This window comes from Coenobita brevimanus, chromosome 88, assembly GCF_032717465.1.
Source record: "Coenobita brevimanus isolate Jiangsu-jjx chromosome 88, ASM3271746v2, whole genome shotgun sequence".
NCBI classification, from domain to species: Eukaryota; Metazoa; Arthropoda; class Malacostraca; order Decapoda; family Coenobitidae; genus Coenobita; species Coenobita brevimanus.
The window spans coordinates 814,181-836,403 of NC_137041.1; the positions used below are offsets into that span (position 1 = coordinate 814,181).

General features: G+C 41.9%; 1 protein-coding gene across 6 annotated transcripts in view; it reads right to left on the reverse strand.

Moving 5' to 3' along the window:
- Positions 1-1,693: 1,693 nt before the first annotated feature.
- The window catches only part of DPCoAC (dephosphocoenzyme A carrier), a 41,584-nt gene continuing 21,054 nt past the window's right edge, over positions 1,694-22,223 (reverse strand). For 5 of the 6 annotated variants that reach the window (XM_080281245.1, XM_080281248.1, XM_080281247.1 and 2 more), the window contains 7 exons: positions 18,213-18,357; positions 17,104-17,214; positions 14,593-14,783; positions 14,280-14,412; positions 13,743-13,875; positions 12,115-12,298; positions 1,694-6,751 (listed from right to left, as the gene is read on the reverse strand). In XM_080281245.1, the coding sequence (XP_080137371.1) occupies positions 6,616-6,751; positions 12,115-12,298; positions 13,743-13,875; positions 14,280-14,412; positions 14,593-14,783; positions 17,104-17,214; positions 18,213-18,357 (1,033 nt within the window). In that variant the 3' untranslated portion in view covers positions 1,694-6,615. The remainder of the gene's footprint in view (positions 6,752-12,114; positions 12,299-13,742; positions 13,876-14,279; positions 14,413-14,592; positions 14,784-17,103; positions 17,215-18,212; positions 18,358-22,223) is intronic. The other variant, XM_080281246.1, reaches the window with a different exon arrangement.

Below are 22,223 nucleotides of genomic sequence, written 5' to 3' on the forward strand. Positions count from 1 at the left end.
AAAATGTTTTGACAAGACTTAGACCCTAGCCAGATATGTGGTTTGGCCAAAAGTTATATCTTCACACACACACGCACATGCACTCGCACACACACATGCACAACGCACATGCACTCGCACACACACATGCACACACACACACACACACACACACACACAAATCAGTAATGGGTATTTATTGAACCAATATAAAATGCCATCTTCACAATGAAAAAAATATATATATATAGTTTCTGCCTGTACAGTAATACTGTATAGTAAAACTTGCTAAGTCAGACAAAGTCTTGGTGGATCAAAGAAATTGATTTTGGCTGACTTTACCCGGAAATGAAAACAATTGAAGTTGTAAAAAGATTCTGACTTCTGTGACCTTGTATTAATCCTTTCGTTACCGGATGATGCAGGCTGCGTCCAACCAAGGGCAAGTACACAGGATGTGGGCTGGCTCGCTTAGGTCGAGTACAGGTAGAACCTCCCGTTTCCGCCCTCGCGGTGATTCTTGAACATTTATCCTCACACCCTTAGTATTGCTTCTATCTCAGTGATTTTTCTTCCTTATAATCTCGAATAGTTCTTGCTTATGGTGTTGAAAAAAATGTTTGAATATAAATTACTGTATGCGCTAATGTACGATGTTTTTTCTTTCCTTCGTGTTTTCTCATAGAAATATATGTTTTATGGTAATTGTTACTGACATAGAGTTTTGGGAAATTTCATGAGCTACATTTTGGTATATAAACATTTACTGTAGGATAATTCGGATTGGTTTTATGTACCACAATAGGAAATTATCGTACAATCGTGCTGCAGTGCGGGAGCGGTGTTTCACTAAATTATTTTTTCACCTGCTTTTATTTATGAATCTATCTGCCCAATTAATTCACTTAATCTCAAATAGTTGTACCTGTTTATGGTGTTGATAAAAACATTCGACGAATATAAATTATGCGCTAATTTTACGAGTTTTTTCTTTCCTTCTTGTTTCCCCGTGGAAATATATGTTTTATGGTAATTGTTACTGAGAAAGAGTTTTAGGAAACTTCCTTAGCTACATTGTGGTATATAAACATTACTGTAGGACAATTTGGGTTAGTTTTATGTATTGTAAAAGGAAATTATCTTATTATTGCACTGCAGTGCAGGAGCGGCGTTTTGCACGGCCAAAATTGTTGCTTAATTATTTTTCCCACCGCCTTTATTTATGCCTCTACCTGCCTGATTTTTTATTCTCGTAATCTCAGATAGTTGTACATGCTTATGGTGGTGATAAAAACGTTCGGCGAATTTAAATTATGCGCTAATTTACGATGTTTTTTCTTTCCATCCTGGGACAATTTTGTTGGACACTGTTTGCATTACGCAGTAACAAGCGGATGACTTTTGCACCGTTACCCTAAGTATCGAAGGGGTTAAAAAAATAATAAGGAGAAGAAGAATTGGGAGGGACAGATCAAGGATAAAGTGGAGGGGTGTGGTGAGAGGGTAGTGTGAGTTGGAGGGAGGGCAGCCAGATGGCAGAGGACAGATGGCCATCCCCTCTGATATTAGGATGCATAGCTATAGATTAATAAGGTAAGTGAGAGAAGCCATCAACAGAGTCCAACATAAATTGATAAGTCTGATTGCACAATCTGACTTTGCAAGCTTTTACTGTATCCTACTTTAAGCTAACAAAGGGTAAATAAAGGGTAACTAATATAAAAACTTTATTTATAATAAAGCATTCATTACTCTTGAATCTATACATTCTTTACATGTTGCATTCATTACTCTTAGGGTCATTCTCTTGTCAATTTAGGAGGCTTTTCAGCACGTCTTCCTTACCCATTTATTCTGCATATGACACCTTACTATTTTTCATGTATGTTGTTTGTTTTGTTTTTTGTACATTGGTGTGATGCTGGAGATGGATGCCATCTTGTGGTGGCACAAAATTTTAGTGGCTTCATTGCTTGTTATACAAATTCCCACAACTCCTTACCTACTCCCCCCAAAAGAGGATGGTGGAATCCAGAATGCAACTTCAGCCTGCAGTCCACTGGGTTCACATTTCTGATGAACCAGTTGCCTACAACTACAGTTATACAGTGACCAAGATTTCATAATTATCATACATATATACATACATCCTCTAATCATACACGATAATATTAATGTGCCATATGCAGAATAAATGGGTAAGGAAAAGATATTAGTGAGTCTCCATACTTGACGAGAATATGTCCCTTGAATCTATACATCTCTATACATGTTGTACTATACATAATGGACAGCATCACAGCAACACGTGACCTGCAGCTACTCTATTGATCCTCGTGAGTTTCTGCACAGATATTAGACGAACATGCTCACTACCCAAGCAATTCTAGTTTTTCCCGAAGATTTTCCCTGTCAGTCCGAGGATGTAACTTATTTTATCCCTGCTGCTACCAAAGTATTTTATTCAGATTAAGCGAACTAACTAGTGAAGGTACTGATGAAAGCTAAATCCATCACCTCCGATTTCAAAGGTCTTTCTGAAGCTTGGTAAAACTGTCTGATGATAGCAAGAATACTGTTAACTGAAAATGGCTTAGTGCAATGGCCATATTTTTGTATTATTCTTGCTCCTACCAAAAAATTATACCATGCTCAGAGAATGTTTTCAGACTGGAGGAGTTACATATAGTCTTCACTAATGCCTTCAGTTGTTCAGAGGGATGCCTTCATGTGGGGACTCTAATACAACTGCATTGTTCCAATGTCTGGTTATACATATGTCCCTTAATCTCCTCCCATCCCCCTGAAGGAAGGTGGTGGACTGCAGAAGGGCAAGATCATCCTGCAGTCCACTGGACTCACGTTTCAGATGAGCCTGGGCCCGGAAGAAGTAATTCCTTCATTATGAGAGGTCTTTTCCAAGTTTAAAAAAATTGATCTGTTGTCATAGTTGCGATCCCAAGCTCATCTGAACGTGAACCCAGTGGACTGGTCTGTAATGGTTGGATACAGCCCTCATGACTTCTCTACCAGGGGGCTCTCGTAAGCTGAATATAAATACCTGGAGGTAGCAGTAATAAAATATAAACTGTGTCCTATGGTTGCAGGGGTTAAAAGCATTTTTTAACATACCAATATATTACTTCATTAAAAAACACTGATAATATTATAATACAGAGAATATAATAAAGGGCATAGATTCAGACAACCTTAACCCTTTCAGTCAGTAATGCATTTTTCTAGTTTCATCGTACAGCCTCCAGACAGTTTTATTTACCTTTGGAAAAGCCATTTGTACTGAAGACATTCATGAAGGCAACATCTAATCTCTGGGCTCAAAAAGCCCTTCCCAAACTGAATTAAAACGTCTGGAGACAGCCTTTAAAAAAAAAAATATTCCTACTAACTCTTGACTATTTTATTCACTGTACAATTGACTTCCTAAACAGAAAGAACTAAACACTTGACCCAACCTCTTCAGTACGAGCTTTTCCTTCTTCATCCACCTTAACTTGGCCTAGACTTTGGTCCTTTTGTAGCTTTCTGCAGTTCAGTGGCACAGCATGGCAATAGTACACCTCCACATCCTTACCATAACACTTCTCTGTGACTAGCATCAAATTCGGCTAGGAATCTCTTGTTACAGCTCTACATTGAAGACGGAGTGAGGCGGAGGGAGGAGCTTTAGGCCAAGTTAAGTGACTACTGTACAGAATAACTCATCTGGTGGCAGTGATATGAATACACTAAATTTCTTCTGAATTCAACAGGTTAACCCATTCCATTTGAGGATGTAATTTCTATTTCATTCTCATTTCTACATGACAAATTTATTCAGCTTAAGTATCCTGAGCTGAATGAAAGTGTCTCAAGATATCACAAGAGCGTCACTGGACTGACAGGATGACAAAATACTGTCTGTAAGTGTAATATAATGTGCACAAGCCCTACAGAGTGAAAGCTTGCATGGTTCATAATGTTATAATGTCTCCTCACATAACCTATACAATATATCACTGAAAATAATTATACTATACAGAATTCCAATAATGGTCATTATAAAATGTCTATGTGAACATGTAGTAAAATGATAAACAGGAAGTCCTTGTTATATGTCACTAATGTTTTCTACAACATCCAACCTAACTCAAAATACTGACTTTTTCCAAATTATCACCATTTTTTTTTTTGCTCTACAGCTAATGTGAACTGGAAGAACTGGCAAATCAACTTAAAAATAGCAATGAAAGTTTTAATCTCTTCACTCCAAATACACATTTTTCCACTTTATTCTTGCTACAGTATTTACCAACATTTCTGGTGCTGAACTGGGATGCACTGGCTGGAATCTGAGGGATGGTGCAAGGTCAGCCAAGGGTGTGGGGGGGGGGGGACAAGGGACGTGGCTGGGGCTGGGGATCAGACTGAATTGGGCAAAGCGTTTAAGGGTTTGGGGACAGATGGCGGGATAGTGGACGTGTCTCCATTGCCCAATTAAACAAATGTCCCTTCAGCCTGTAGTTTGCTGGTTTCAAGTGATGGTGAGCCTGGAACTGTAACTGCTGCTACTATTAGACAATTTATTCTGCCTAGCAGAGCCACTTTTCAAACAGTAGGGGTTAGATACGAGGCCCTGAGGAAAACAAGGGCGAACTTAACCAGAATGAAACGTACAAAAGGAAGTCTGAAGTTTGTGCATTTCCAGCCTGCAAGTTTTGGACCATTTGGTTTAATGTACATTCTCAGTAAGGTAAAGTCAAATTAATCAAACCCTTCCTGTGAGATAAGCTGCAGCAAGAATAAACTAAATAATACATCACTGAATTCAAAGAGTCAACAAGTAACATTTCTTAATTAATACTGTGAACTCTATACAGAAAAAAAAAAAAAAATCAAGCCAGTGACGTGTATTTCCAGTACATTCCTGCTGCCTCTAGATAAGCATATGAAGAGTGCCTCACACTGAATAGGTGAATGATGGCTGTATGTAACCCCTGCTGAGTGAAAAGTCTCCTCTAAGCTGAAAGGAAGTGTCTGGAGATAGCATGAATAAACTAAAACATACATCACTGGATCCCTATCCCTTCTCAGCTCAGTTCATGATTAAGACTGAAGGGCTGATTTGACCAGTTACTAAGAAGACTCACTCCTACCTCATAGCTAAGGCCGACTGAATTTAATGCAATCATGACTTCAGCTGTGGGAGTTAGTGTAAAAAGTCTATAATAAAAAAAAAAAGGGACATACAACAAGGACCTGCTGTGCTCTAATATCCCAGAATTCAACACAGAGGAAGTATAAAGCACTGTATTGCACTTCTTGAACAGATATCTGGATACCCCACACACTGCCATGACACCCTGCAAATCCCCACAGAAGCCTTGGGGCCACATTATAAAAACCGAGTGTCAAGGTATGGGCAAGCCCATTTTTTGCTCCAACTTCTGAGATGCATTATGATGTATGACATGTCTGACCTTTCAGTACCCTTGCTGGCTACTCTGTCGTGTAGGATAGACTGATCCACCTATGTAATCATCATTCAATCCTTAATTTCATTTCATTTATGAAGACTCCAACATACTTCAATGCATCAGCCTTGGTCACCTAATGGCAGCTCTCCACACTCTTCTATCTCTAGCAGCCTCTCTATTCAGTCCCTTAGTCCTGAGGTCACTCTATGACCTTGTCCTAAATCTTCTTTGGTCTACCTCTCACTCTCACCCTCCTCACCCGGTTGTCAGTCTCCATCTTGTCCACATCCCCAAACCACCTCAGTCTATCCCTTCCAGTCACAGCATTTTTTAATACATGTACATTCAAGTCTCATCCTTCCTCTCAACCCTTCATTCGCAAACGTAACTGCCCCGGGCCAGTCATTCAAGAACGTACTACACATCCATCTAATCAGTATCGTAACTCAATGAATCTGCTGGTATACCTTATTACAGTGTAATCAGCAATGGCAAGGAAAGGTCAGACATGCCCTATCATCACCACATACTGTACATAAAAAAATCACAGTTAAAAATTGTCAGACATGTTCTATCATCACATACTTAATAATTTGTCGTGTAAATCTGAGACTGTCCACCTCTTCACTGACCAAATGTAACAGTGTTCCATACATAACAATTAAAAAACAGGGGTTTTCCTTATACTTTAGCTCACTTGGTGTTAACCACCTTAGCCTGATGACATACGTTTTTTTTTCGTTTTGTTTGTCCTACCACCAGACAATTTTATTCAACTTAGAAAGAACCTCTAAGTTACAGGGGTTAGTGATGTCTGTATCCGACCCCTCCAGTTCAAAAAGTCTCACAAACTGCATGATCATCTGGAATCAGAAAGACTGGAAGATCCAATGATGCATTACAGTCTTGCTGTCCTGGGATGATTTTATTCACTTTAGGATAGACTCAACTGGAGAGGTTATTTATGAACTTCATTATCCTACCCTCTACTAGTGGGGGGGTTTCCTAAATTTATTAAAACTGTCTGGCAGCTGCAAACAAGGATGTAAAAATGACATCTCCAAGCTAAAGAAGTTAGCAGTATGGCCATTGGTATATTCAGTTCTACACATCACTAACCATCTCACTGTATCACCTCCACACGGCAGATCTGCGTGAACTGCTATCTTGTGTGAATGATTTGCTCCAGGAAGAGTTTCAGTGTGTCAAACGTTGAGAAGCTGATACCCACCGCAATTGGCCCTTTTATCCAGTTCATCGAGAGACCTTTGTACAGTCCATGCCGCAGACCTTCCTCCCTGAAATAAAACACTAGGCTTAGACCAGAGCTAAAGTACTGATTGCAGACATGCTAAACTTAGGGTAATATTATACACTGATGGTATGATAGAGAATCGGTTATTTTTCCTCTTTTTTTGTGATGATTATTTAAAACTATTAATATACAGGCGGGTCCCGATCTTACGAGCTAACTGAAAGCAAGGATTTTGTTCATTAGCTGAATTCTCATTAAACGAAGTGAAGAACTTAGGCGAAAAATAGGGTTAGGGATCAAGGCCTCTGCGCAGCCTCCCCCCAAACCACTAATACTGAGTTTCTGATCATTTTAAGCTGGAATAAGGGGTTAATACAAGACGGTAATACACCTAACAGCATTAGAAAATGGAAAAACATTCTCAACAAGCAGTTGGATGTCTTACTTGGGTTCGAGTGTCTTCCGTGACATATGCCAGCTGTGCTCCACCACCGTCCAGCTGGCTCGTTTCCTCTCTCCGAGGCCTGAGAGGGTGCGGTGGTGGGAGGGGCTGGTGAGAGAATCAAAGGCCCAACCTCTCCACCTCTGCCTCTGATGACGGAAATGAAAGGAAGCTCTCGAAACCATGGAAATCTTCCTCTTCCTCTTGAGGTGGCGACAGTGATGAGGGTGCTGGTGGCTGTGGGGTGCGGGATGCTGAAGGCTTGTAGGGAGGAGGTGTAAGGGAGCTGAACAGAGTCCTGGGAACTGCCTTGCTCGTACTGGGTCCTGGATCCAACGTTGATGTGCTAGTCGAGGGGCGAGGTTTCTTCCTGAAGAAACTATCGATGGTGGTCTGGGTTGCTTTCGCCTTCTTCTGACGGAGCTGCTCCCCGTACTCCAACAGCAGCTTCACCATCCCTGTCTTGAAATTTATAGCCTGGTTAACAAAAGGGTAGGTGTCCAGCATATCGTCTGCCACTGCCATTGCTCTGTTGATGATGTCGCCGAGGAACTTGGTGGTCAGCTCCTTAACCTCAGGCAGCTTATCCTCCACCACCGCCTCCTCTCGGTGTTCGTTGAGGTGGAACAGGTCATCATCTGTCAGCTCCTGTGAGTGGGACCGTAGGAGCTCCTCCATGTCCTGCTGGTTAACCTCGTCGAAGCCAGCGGTCTGTGCGAGGACAACAATCTCATGCTGCACATCAGCCACCGCCTCAGCAGGAAAGCCATGGAACGAGTTCACACACTCAGGCCAGAAGCGACTTCCAGACTCCATTCAGGTTTCCCTCCTTCACCTCCTCCCAGGCTTCCTTAATGTTGGGGATAGCTTCCTTAATGTTGTAGGCCTTCCAAATTCCTTAACAGACTTCCCACCATCCAAGACATCCTTAAGTCTCCACATACACCTCCTGGTGTAATATGCCTTAAAGGAGGCAATTACACCCTGGTCCATAGGCTACAGTAAGACAGTGGTGTTTGGTGGGAGAAACACCACCTTTACATTCGGGAACACTTCCTTGATGGTTGTCTGGTGTCCCAGGGCATTATCCAGGATGAGCAAACACTTGTTGGCCAGGTTGTTCTTGTCACAGTACTTCTTCGGGAAGGGCACGAAATATTACGTCAGGTACTCCAGGAACAAGGTCCTCGTCACCCAGGCCTTCTTGTTTGCCCACCAAACAACAAGGGGGCTATAGAGATATATGCCGTGCAATGCCCTTGAGTGTTGAGAGTGGTACACCTGGAGAGGTTTCAGCCGTGCATCCCCTGCAGTGTTGCAACCAAGAAGCAGAGTCAGGCGATCCTTACTGGCCTTGAAGCTAGGCGCCGACCTCTCCTCCCGTGAGATGTAGATGCAGGGAGGCATCTTCTTCCAGAAGGGGCCAGTCTCGTCCAGGTTAAAGACCTGCATCACATCGTAGCCGCCCTCCTCAATGATCCTCCACAGCTGCTCGGGGAATGTCTTGGCTGCGTCCATATCAGCACTCGCTGCCTCGCCTTGAATGCTGATATTATGGAGGTTTGCAAGCCTCTTAAAACGTTCAAACTATCCATCATTGGCCGTGAAGGTGTCACCAACAGGCAAGGGCTTGCTGCAGGTCTGGATGGGACCCGCACCACCACTACCCCCAAAGCTAGCACTACCACTGGGGTCAGCACTCGACGCACCACCGTCACTCGTCACACTCACACTTCCTACAACACTCGCATCATACTCTTTCTTGCACTTTTCCCACACTTTCAGTGCTTTGGCTTGAATCAGGGCCTTGGAGAGTGGAATGCGGGCCAGGGTCTGGTCCTCCACCCAGACTCACAACAGCCTATCCATTTTCTCCATCACACAATCATGGGCATGGGTCTGGGTAGGACTCAGAGGCACACTGGATGAAACAGCCAAATCAGCAAGTTTCTGCTTGTTCTTCAGGATGGTGCACACGGTCGAGGACGAGAGCTTGTAGGTAGAGCAAAGCCCCACCATGTGCACACCACTTTTGTGCTTCCTAATTATCTCCAGTTTCTGGGAGACAGTGATAGAAAGCCGAGCACACTTAGCACTGGGAGCACTAGGGGTCGCAATGGAATGCCTAGAAGACATGGTGATACAGTAATCCTAGGCACAGAAGAAACGCATGCTTCAAGACCGACCTTGACTGGGCAAGCTTGGCTGGAAGACATGTTTACGAAGGTAAGGCAGGAAGAGGCTCACAGAGCTAGCGTGTGACTCATTTCCTAGTCGTTGAGGTAAACACGGCGTACAGCTGCGGCACGACCCTTGTCTCGATTCTCGTAAGTTTGGATTTTTACCTGCACGTTAAACAGGCGGTGGTGCAAATTCCAAGACCTCGTATTAGTGAATTCTCATTAGGCAATTGCTCATTAACCGGGACTTGCCTGTATAACCAATGACTTAACTAGAGTTACAGTATGTCTCTCTCATATGGGTTGACTTTTCTGCAATGAATTCACCAGAATTTTGAAAGATACTGAATTCCCTGACCACCAGATTGTGATCATGATTGTGCCTTAGTATTAACCACAACTTGTAGGCATATCTACTGAATCTGACATAATAGCTACAACATTGTAAACATGGTACAGTATGACCTGACTACAACATACTTCACCAGACTGGAATTTGCTTTTTTCGGAGTCGAGGAGCCAACCGGAATAATTTCTTATATATCGGGAAAACTCCAAAAAAGCTAGAAGCGATCCGCACTGCCTAACCTCAGGCCAGGGCGGCCATATTGTCCACTCGGTTTGTGTTGGGATGGCGGCGTTACTATTGTTCCCCCGTGCTCTGGCCTCAGTCTGACCACATCATTTTCCTGGAAGTCCCTGATGTACTGGTCGAGGATGACGAGTGATAAGTAATATATACAAAGTGAACGTTTTTTGTTTGTGAGATCGTAAATAATAAGGTGCATAAAGTGTACAGTACAGTAAGCGCAAACCCCGATTTACGCTACCTCTAAAGGCGATACCCTGGAATAGTCATGGGGGTAGAAATACCACTCTATCCTGCCTATCGTAGGCCTACCCCTGGTTTTGCGATGGGTTTTTATTATTTTTTAAAATTGATTCTGATGATATTTTGGACTTAAATTTTGTGTTTAGGTTGATTTATAAACTGTTTTTAGACTCGGATTAATGAATTTTTGTCATAGGTGGAGCAAACACCGTCAGTTGGGGTACGGCTTCTCGTCCATCAGACGAGGTACAAAATAGTCTGTAAGAGTGTAAAAAAATAAGGTGTATAAAGTGGACAGTACAGGCTTTGAAAAGTGCTTAAAATTAAGTACACTACACGGCACACAAGGTGCAAGCTACACCTACAGTTCCCGTAGATTCAGCTCCTACCAGTAAAGACAATCAGGAGGATGATTCACTAGCCCTTGACAATGACCCTGAAGATAGTGGGTAATGATTTTGAAGGATTTGCTCTGAAGGATCCTTCACCAGGTGCTGAATGATGATAAACACTCAGCAAGGTGGATGGGGGGGGGTGAGTTACGTAAAAAAAAATATATATATTTCTTTTATACTTATGAGTTTTATTGCGCCTATGCCTTGCTTGAACTTTACTGTGTTATGCAATAAATTATTTATTGTGGCATTTGAGAAAAGTTAAGAGGCTAATGGGATATTGCCATGAGTTAGAAGGAACTTGTAGGGTGAAGGAGGATGGTTGCCATGACACTTCATGTATGAAAATATCTTAGCAGGGGGAAGTCCAAATGTCACTTTTATCGGTTTCGCTTTTTTCAGAATGGCTTGGGCCCCAATTAGTCCATTCTAGTGAGGTTTTACTGTGTTTATTTTAGGTAGCTGTGTACTTCTTTATCCATATAAAATGATTATCGTGAATCGGGATGTTCGGAGTCAGCATTACAACAAGTTGCTAAATAGGGACTTTGACTTGGACAGGGAAGGTTTGTAGACAGTGGATTCAATGTTTAGCCCTTGGCCTTTCATTGATGTAAAACACTAAACCACCAGGCGCCAAAATTTGGTTATATGGTTACAACCCAGCGTAGTAAATGGTTTCCTGGTGTAATGGTTTCCTGTACACCAGGAAACCATTTACTATGCTGGGTGGTAACCATATAACCGAATTTTGGTGCCTGGTGGTTTAATGCGTAATTATTGTGCTCCAATCAGATTAAGCCGGTAAAGGTTTATATCCAAGGGATGGTTTGGGGTTTATTGCTCACGTAATGCCACTCAGGGATGAGTGAGGTTGGTCACTGTCATCTTAAATGTCAGGACCAACTGCCTAGCCCCAGGCTCCTCTTGGGGCAACGTAGGATTGGATGATGATGATGAAAACTGTGACCAGGGAAACCTGCAGAATGCAGCTGGGGAAGGTGGTGAGTGTGTCTGGATTGACTGCTGAGTTGCTGAAGGCCCCTGGAGATATAGGAGCTACTGATTTGATAAATTATGTTATACACAAGTGTGTTGCTCTGGATGACTTGTTGAAAAGTGAGACTGTAAATGATAAATTCTGTTATATACAAGTGTGTTGCTCCAGATGACTTGTTGAAAAGTGTGATTGTAACTTTCTATAAGGGGAAGGGTGATGCCATGGAAAAGGAAATGGTAAGCTTTTGGACCAGATAATGAAGGTAACAGAAAGAGTCCTGGAAGGTATGATAAGGGACAGAGTGAATATTGATGAGCAGCAATTTGGGTTTATGCCAAGCAAAGGGACCACTGATGCAATATTCATTGTCTGATAGTTTCAGGAAAAATATAGAGTTGATATGTGTTTTGTACTTTCTTTTTTTTCATTTGGAGAGGGTTTTGACAGAGCACCCAGGAAGGTGGCGAAATGTGCAATGACGAAGCTTGAGGAATGCCTTAACCACTAAACCTCCAGGCATCCACTTGGTTATATGGATATCACTCAACATAGCTTACCTGTACACTTTAGCTAATGTTCCTATGATGGTTTTGTACGAGTTGCCGTTACCAGTGACGTTGGCGGTCTGCATGCGTCTGCGTACAATGTCTAGCGGGTACGACGATGACTGACCCACCAGCCCGGCTATCGCACCAAATAACATTCTCTCGAGTGGGTTTGGCTTGTCTCTGTCCGAGTACACTGCGAAATCGAAATTATCTTATTACAATACTTCTTTACCATCATCATATAACTATCCATGTACAGTTAGATGCCTTGATCCCACAAGGGGTGGGCACAAACAAATAGTCCCCATGTTGCCCTGTACCACTGGCAAGATTACTGGATGCAAGTGATTAATCCCCAAAACTGTGTAACTCACTCCCCCAACTCACTCTTTCATGGTGGCTGGCAACTTTTCCCAGCAATTATAAAGGCTCATGTGCCAGTATTTCTTTAAAAACAGTCATGAAAAAGTCACCAGAAATGAGCTGCCTGAGAAAAACTGTCCAGAAAATCTGCCTGTGACACCATCTTCAATATGAATTGATAGCACTGACCTAAGTACTTAACAGTTAAAGAAATTTTATTCTCAAGATCAAAGAAAATAATCAAAGTCAAGCTACATGTCAAAACAATACCTGATAATAAAATCTGTACTAAGAGGGTGAACCAGCAATGGTTTAAAATGTAACACAGTATACTAGATGCAAGAACATTTCAAGAAGAGCCATTTATTAACTTGGACCAAATGAACTAAACCTAACACCTAGCTTGGTATGGGGCAGTTTGTGAGGGGTAATAGATCCATCTGGATATGTCAGGATGAGGAATTTTGGGAGCCTTGATATAACATGAGGTTGGACTGAGCTTTGATACATCACTTAAGAGGTTAGGCAGAGACTAATAAATCCTTTCCAAGACCCTTATTAGTTTAGAGTAATTATCTGGTAGCAGCAAGAATAAACTGAAGAGGACAACACCTAGATTTAAGGGGCGAAACACTTTATACAAAATACTGTAACTGGTACTTGTGTAGGTGGGTTTTAATACATAAGTACCTCGGGTAAAAAGAGCTCCCTGTACTATAATATCAAGAAGTAATCCATCACTCTTTTGCTGAAGAATGTGTTCATCTTACATGTCCCTCAACCTAACCCCCTGCATGGAGGAGGATGGACTGCAGAAGGGCAAATTCAGCCTGGAGTCCACCAGGCTCACATTCAGGAATGCCTGGGTGTAAACTATCATCCAACAGAAAAGATAACAATGTACTATTTGTTCACAGTGTGGGATAACCAAACACCATTAACCTGTACAAACCCACTGTCAGCATGGTGCTGACAGTAAAAAAAAAGTCTCACTTAATCCCACCGAAGTGATGGTGCCGACAGCAAAATTCGAGCCCTGTAGCATTTCAAATTGCTTTAGTCTAGCTAAGTTTTTGCTAAGGAGTATCTTAACATATTGACAACACTGTGCCAAAGCACTTGTAGACTGAGTTTGGTTCTGGGTGGGTGGGTAACATCAGTTGGCCACTGTCTGTCATAGCATCAGGATGCTGCGAAAAAGTGTCTGGGATTGGGTGGGTATAAAATTGCAAAAATGCCTGGGATTGTACGGGTTACAACTATAGGTATATTACCTCCGTGGTTCTTCTTGAGTGTTTCGTAGATACAAAAGCTTGTGCCAGCATAAGGTATGACTCCCAATAAGGTTGGTGCCAGCCCACGGTACAGTATTAGCGGACCCTCAATTTTCCAGATTTTCTCAAACACCTGAAAAACAAAAGAGCTTTGCAAAGACCTGAAAAATAAAAGAGCTTTTTAGTCCACCAAAGCTTTAGCAGTAATAAAATAATTAATAATTATACATGTACGACAATAATAATCACCATCACCATGATCGTTTTTTTCCACCTAACAGTGAGGTGAGGTTGGATTTAGATATATGAAATAAAGCATAAAAATGGGAGAACTACTGGTATTAACGGAATGACAAGTGAAATGAGCCATCCCTGCATTACACTGTGATCCATATTATATCTATTTAAAAGTGTATAAATAACACACAGCAAGAAAGTTAAGGGGTAATACTGCAAAAGTAAACTGCTACAAGGACTGCTATGTACATTCTTGCAGTGAGGGCGTAATCAACAAAAATACCAGCCACAGTCACTAACCTGGGGCAAAGACGAGTAAGTGTCTTTGTGTGTGACAGCCATACGAGCTCGGGCCATATCCAGGGGGTAGGTGAGGAACTGTGAGGTGACACCTGCCAGAGATCCAGCAAGGAACCGGGTGGATGATGACGTCCTGCAACATTGATGAATTTATTGACTGATTTGTAAGTGGTAAATATTAAAACAGACAGACAAATGTCTAGATAGGTGTTTAAATTATCATGACTAGGAATGCAGAGGTCAGGAAGAAGAAGGATGATAACAATACAGATGCTGGTGAAGATGATGATCATACACAAGCACCACTTCTTACTCAGTGCCTGGTGCATCCACTCTGAGCACCCTCTTGAACTGCTCATGCGCTGTGAACTGTATGGCAGCATACGGCACAATTCTTGCCATCGTCGCAGAGTTGCCGCGCCATAGACTCCACAGCCCTTCTCTGTGGTAACACTCTTGTAAGAATCCTAGTGCACGAGGAAAGGAGAATTTCTGTTGGGTTGCCTGCAGATGGGGAAAGATACATTAGGTATTTCAGTATGATAGGCATAAATGTAGATGTTTATGTCTGTATGGTGAAGTCAAGATTCTGGGGGCTCAATGGTGAGTCAATGAGTGTGTGCTCCATTTAACTGGGCAGACATCTGGTTAGTTTCTCCTATCAGGTTTTTTTCATGTTCTCTGGACCCTACCTCACCCTGTCCTTAACTTTGGGGGGGGGGGGGAATGGTGTTTTATTTTCTAGTTTATTTAGGACATTCCCAAGCCATTTTCTTTAGATTAGAAATGACCGCTGTTCTGTGTTTTTGTAACCATATTTTCAGATCCCGTTGGAGTTTGAATTCTTGCAGGAAGTTTCCCGGAACCGCCCACACCTGGGGTCTGGCGCTGGCAGGCCATCCTAGAGGGAGGACGCGCCCTTGCCTGTATCTATTAGGGTAAATCTCAAGCTGGCCTCGCTGTTTCCACCTCCCTCCTGGTTCCCAAGCCCAACATGGCGCAATGGAGTTATATGTGTGACCCAGGAAAGGCGCCGCCAGTGCTCAAGCAGGCAAACCCAGAGTCAGAAGACTGGTTCCGCTGCATGGCACCAGGAGACCAAGTGCACAGCAACATACACAATGTGCAACCACCCCAGCTACAACCTCCAGGAATGGGGCAGCCTACCAGTTGATGTACCCAACTCTGCACCCAGAGGCACAGGCCCAGTGACGAGTACTTGCACCACCAGCAGCTCCCGGTAAGGTTACTATGGGAATGTCATCATCCCAGTTTAAGGCGTGGGCCCATAATGTCGAGTGCTACAGCAGTGGTTGCAGGTGGATCCCACCCTTGGCCACAGGTTATGTGAGACTGTTATGTGATCCTGAAGTGCAGCAATGCGTGGACACACAGGAGGCCATGCATTGATTCAAGGCCATGTGCACGGAGGAGACCTTGCTGACATTCACATCAGGAAAGAACTCATACCAAATGGGATAATGAAGGCTGTATCCAACCCCTCAATAAAACGTTAAATGACGTCTAACAGCCTGAAGGTAAGTTACTATATGGGCATGTGTGAAGATAATTACATAAACAGGTATGTGTGGAAATAAGCTGGTAAACAGGGCAGTGTTATGAGGCATTTAACACAGTACTCAGCACTGTAACTTGGGCCCATGAGACTGTGGTGGGTTATTCATCCACTAACCTGGGACACAAGGCCACTGCATCATCCAGGTTACCACGGTTACCTCCCCTAAGTATTACCTAGGAATTTATTTTACCTACCAATCAACAAAGGCTGGATGGACATGAGCTGAGAAGAGCCATGTGATCATCTATTGCTACCACTCACTAAATACCAAGAATAAATCACCATGTAAGAGACATCTCCATGCTGGAGACTTGATAGTGTTAGGTAGGATGCAAAATGTGTATACTGTAACAGATCTGCCAACTCACACCAGGAGTGTGTAAGCTGCCTGCCATAATACACACATTCAGAAATGCAAAGACGTGTGATTGTACATCCATAAAAAATACATCAGGATCAGCATCATCCTGACTTTTTCTCCATCTAAAAATGGGGTGAGGTAGGGTTCAGAATGCAGAGATAGAAAACATGTAACAGGATATTTACGCAACAGAATGTCCCGTGAAATAGGGCATACACACATCACTCGCCAATCACGTCCTGGAATACTGACTCCCTCATAGTCCTAACCATCTGCATATATTTTAAAAATATTTTTTACACACACCCTTCACATTACCTAAAACACACTCCACTGGCTAGCTAAAATGGGATCCTATGTCCTAGTCATGTGCTCCTTCTTATGTACGTCATCCAACCAACTTATTCCCATCAGTTCCCTTGCCTCATCAATCTCCATGACTCTCCTCTATCACACACTCCTTTACCACATCTATCCACCTTCTTAGCCAATCAAGCCTCCTCCAACTCACTCACATATGCCCTATTCACCACTCAGTTTACATCCATTCCATCCAGAACACCAAAGCATCTATGCACTTTTTTCACCTCTACGTTAAGACTTTCACATCTTTCATGAATCAGAATACATATGTACAGACAACAGCAGAAACTCCTTTTAAGATTCCCTGTATGATATGAAGATGCTAGTCTGTTACAAGAAAGAATTTTACTGTAAACGAATCAATATATAATAATTTTATATTGTCATGTTTCAACTCCTTCCAAGTGCCTTACCAGGTCACAGGTCTATATCACACAGAGACACTAAGTGGAATTATACTGTTGACTACAATACACTTCCCTATATGTGTATAAAATTTCATTTATACATATGGTACTTGCCTGAAAGTTAATCTTGGTCCTGTCAAGTGGAGCAATGGTTGTCTTGGCGACGGCACCTGCCATCGCCCCGGCAACCAGCGAGATGAACACTTGCAATGTGTGCGAGGTAGCCTGGGGAAGGTAGGGGAGACTTTAGCTTTAACTTCAATTCAGACCAGATTTTTTTTTTTTTTTTTTTTTTCATGCAGCTCTGTGTCGCAAAGAGATAATGCAATGACTGTACAGTATATCTTATTCACAGCACTTCCCCATGACTTGCATTGTTTTACAAAGTTACTCTGCTATTACAACTCAGCACTGAAGATGGAGGGATGCCAACTTTAGGTCAAGTTAGAGTGAAAAGATAGAGATTTAGTTAAGAGTAGGCTATTCTATCTGTCTACAGCCTGACTCCATAATCCTGTCAGGAGTGGCCATTTGATTTTGAGTTAGCTGTTTTTCGGGGAGGGGTATTATTCACGTTATTACAGCACATCCTTGTATGCACGGTAAACTTGACACCAGTCCTACAAAACAGCTGAATTAAAAATTGATGCTATCGGATACGTTTATGTAAAGCTACAGAACACGGTGAATGTTTTTCGTATATCAGATTGAGCCAGGTTTCCGGGGGCTTGAATGGTGAGCAAATGGAAGCGTGGCCCATTGAACTGGGCAAATTTGGGCAGTCTGGACATTGCTACTCCTCACCCTGCCCTAGGGTTGGAAAGGAGGTCCAGATGATGATGAAAAATTTCACATTACATGTACAATTACTCTCACCTATCTCAAAGATTTTTGTTTTTCCCTCAAGGCATTCCTAAGATCAGTGAAGGGCTTAATGATGTCAGTGTTCCACCTTACAATGAAAGTGTTATGAAAACAAGAAAAACACTTAATCTTATGGCAAAAGTAAAAAACTGTCTCATAAAACCATCCACTCTAACTAGCAACCACTCCAACCATTGATATACAGTATATATATATTTTTTTAAATATTTCCTCTTAGTGATTTTGGTCCTACTAATATCTGAGTAACCTGCCACCTTACATTATGGTAATAATAATAATAAAAAATAAAAAAAAAGTGCCAGCCTCATATAACACAATATTAAATATATATACCATACCCTTTCATCCTGTTGAGCACTTTCTGTGAGGTAGGTTGCATTTTGTGAGGGCAGTGTGTCTTCCTCTGTGCGTGTGTCTTTGAGCGATGGCTGTGACGGGAAGACATCAATAGGACTTTCTTTGGTTTCTTTACTTTCGTTCGTTCTGGAAGGTAAGTACAGTGAATTAACATAAAGGAAGGGAGTCTAACAAAATAACAAATGGCTAGATCCTTGTAAGAAAGCTGAAACCCTCCAAAATTAACTCTGCATTTTTTTTTTTTATAAACTGTACTGGTATACATATACAGTACAACCTCACTACAACGGACTAATTGGGGCCCAAGCCATTCCAGAAAAAAAAAGTGAAATTCTGATAAAAGCAACATCTGGACTTTCCCCTGCTAACCCAAACTTTTTCCAATACTGTATATCAAACATTAGTTCAGATTGCACCAACGGTATTTAATCTATTTTCACTACCATTGCAGTACTGCATTGTATTATACATTCATTACAATAATCAAATGGTATAATATATATAATAATACAGTACTGTACGCTCATAAACATGACTTTTATTACCTTATTGTGGTGAACATAGCTGAAGTAGTCAGGCAGTCCAGACTGCTTCCGGCTTTATTGGACTTTTTCTGATATACAGTATGAGAATTTAGCCCAGTAGCTCTTTGATTCCGATAACAGTGAATTCCAGTCTACTAAGGTCTATTATATCAAGGTTTTACTATACATGTGTGTGTGTGTGTGTGTGTAGATAGATAGATAGATAGATACACATACAGTATATATGATTCAATCCATCCATCCATCCAAAATGTAATAATTTGTGTTATTGTTTTTAAACTACTGTATACAGAACAAGAAAAAGTAATGTATGTATAACTTACAGGGAATTTGTGTAACCAGTGATTCCTTGAAATCCCTGTTGAATTTGTGAAATGAGTTTAAATTAGAATGGGTTAATTGAGGTTAGGTAAATTTAGGCTGTGGCTGGGTTAGGCTAGGATAATCTAGATTTAGTTTAGGTTAGGTTACGCTTGGTTAGTTAGGTTAGGTTAATTTTTATGAATGCTAAGTTGTGTTCATCTAAATTAACCTAACTTAACTAACCTAGCCTAATCTAACCTAAACTTAACCTAGATTATCCCAGCCTAACCCAACCACAGCCTAAATTAACCCATCCTCATTTAAACTCATTTCACATATTAACTAAGGATTTCATGAAATCACTGGTTACACAAATTCCCTGCAAAATAAATATATATATATATATATATATATATATATATATATATATATATATATGTATGTATATATATATGTGTGTATATATATGTATATATCTATCTATCTATCTATTGCCAGACGCCTCAATCCCGTTTGGGGTGGCCACAAACAAATCGCCTCCAAGTCGCCCTGTCCCCCGCCATTTCACTACCCTGCTCCCAACTCACACCCCCCTCTCTCATATCTCTCCACCCCAACCCGCCCTCTCATCCACGGTCTCCCCTCCCTCTTCCACCCTCCACCTCACTCACATACACTCTCTTCGTCAGTCTTTCACCCTCCATCCTCTCCACATGGCCAAACCACCTCAGTGTGTTCCTCACAACGCTTCCTATCACATCCACATCAACACCACAACGCTCCTTTATATCCTCATTCGTCAGCCTGTCTCTCCACGTGACTCCATAAGCTCCTCTTAAATAACTCATTTCCACTGCTCTCACTCTTGACTTGTGTCCTTCCAACAACGTCCAAGCTTCACTTCCGTACGTTACAGTTGGTATCACAATACTGTCATGTAGTAACTTTTTTACTTCCATGCTCACTTCCCTGTTTCTTATCACTGCTTTCAAGGAACCAGCAACCTTTCTTCCCTCCTGTACCCTTTCAAGCACTTCACCCTCCAAACCTCCATCCTTACTCATCACACTACCCAAATACTTAAACGTACTCACATTTTCCAATTCCTCACCATCCAACCTCGCTATACATTCACTGACTTCACCTCTCTCAAAGACCATCACTTTACTCTTCCCTACATTCACCTTTAGGTTCCGTTTCTTACACACTCTCTCAAACTCATCCACCAAGCCTTGCAGCTCCCCTTCATCTTCACTCAACAACACAGTATCATCTGCAAACAACAGTACAGTATATATATGTATATATATATTTTATGCAAGGAAGAAGGAACAAAAGGCTAGGAGCCCGAAAACAGTTCCAAGGAAAAAACAAAAACAATACAAAAGAGAGCCAAACTCAAGATCCATTCATTTCAAGATGCCTGGTCACACTGCATTTGAAAGACTGGAGATCATAGGAAGTAGGAATACAGACAGAGGGAGACAGTTCCAGAGTTGACCTGTTGCATAAATGATGGACTGAGAGTAATGGTTAACTCTTGCATTAGAGAGTTGGACAGAAAAGGGATAGGAGTTTGGTGCTAGATGGGTGCTACGCACCTGTCATAGAGGTGGAGGGATGCAAGCAGACAGTTCAGAGGAGCAGTGACCAATGAAGTAGCAACAGAAAAGAGATAAAGATGCAACAGTGTGGCGAAGAGACAGAAGTTGAAGGGAGCCAGTAAGAGGAGGAGAGTTAATGAGACGAAATGCCTTTGACTCCACCCTATAGAGAAGAGCTGTATGCGGGGAGCCTCCCTACACAAGTAAGTTGTACTCTACACGGGCGGATAAAACCCGTGTACTATATAAAGTCAACAACTGTGCAGGGGTAAAGAATGTATGGAGTCCGCTTAATACACCTAATCTCTTGGAAGCAGATTTTACACGAGATGTAATATGATCTTTCCAAGATAAGGCCCGAGTGAATGAAACCCCAAGCATGTTCAAAGATGATGCAGGATTGAGCTGGATATTATTAAATACTAGTGGGTACTCCTGTGGAAGATTTTGTTGGGTTCATAGGTGTAAAAACTGAGTCTTTGATGCATTACAAACAACAAGATTATTTTTACCCCAGTCAGAGATACGAGCCAAGTCAGACATTAGGTGTGCCATAGTCTTGTCTCTTGTTTGTTGAAGTAAATGCTGAGATGGACACTGCAGGAACTGAATGGAAAGGTGAAGGGTGGAATCATCAGCATATGAGTGGATAGGGTTAAATGTACAGCTTAGAAGGTCACTGATGAATAAAAAGAAGAGAGTTGGTGATAGGACAGAGCCCTGAGGAACACCACTGTTGACAGACCTAGAAGAACGATGGCCGTCTACAACAGTGGCTATAGAACAACCAGAAAGGAAGCTATAGATGAAGGCACAAATAGAAGGATAGAAACCGTACGAGAGGAGTTTGGAGATTAAAGATTTATGCCAGACTCGAACGAAAGCTTTTGAGATGTCAAGTGCAATGGCAAAGCTTTCGCCAAAGTCCCATAAGGAGGATGACCAGGAGTCTGAAAGGTAGGTGAGAAGATTGCCAGTGGAGCGTCCCTGACGGAATCCATACTGACGATCATAAAGAAGTTTATGAGAGGAAAGATGCTTTAAAATTTTTCTGTTAAGAATAGACTCGAAAGCTTTTGAGACACAGGATGTTAAAGCAACTAGATGATAGTTAGAGGGATGGGAATGGTCACCCTTCCTTGGGACTGGCTGAATGAGAGCAAACTTCCAGCAAGAAGAAAAGGTGCAAGTTGAAAGAGTTTACCTAGACAGGGTGTAAGCACAGAAGCACTGTTCATGAGGACAACAGGAGGGACTCCGTCAGGCCTATATGCCTTCTTAGTATTGAGGCCTGTGATGGCAGAAAATACATCAGCTGAAGAAATTTTAATGTCAGACATGAGGAAGTCAAATGATGGAGGAACAGCACCGGAATCGTCTAAGGTGGAATTGGAGGAGAAAGTCTAAGCAAAGAGATCTGCTTTTATCAGTAGAAATAGTTACATAGCCATCAGAGTAGAAAAGAGGAGGGAAGAATGATGAGGTAAAGTTGTCAGAAAGGCTTTTGGCAAGGTGCCAAAAGGAGCAGGAAGAATTTGAG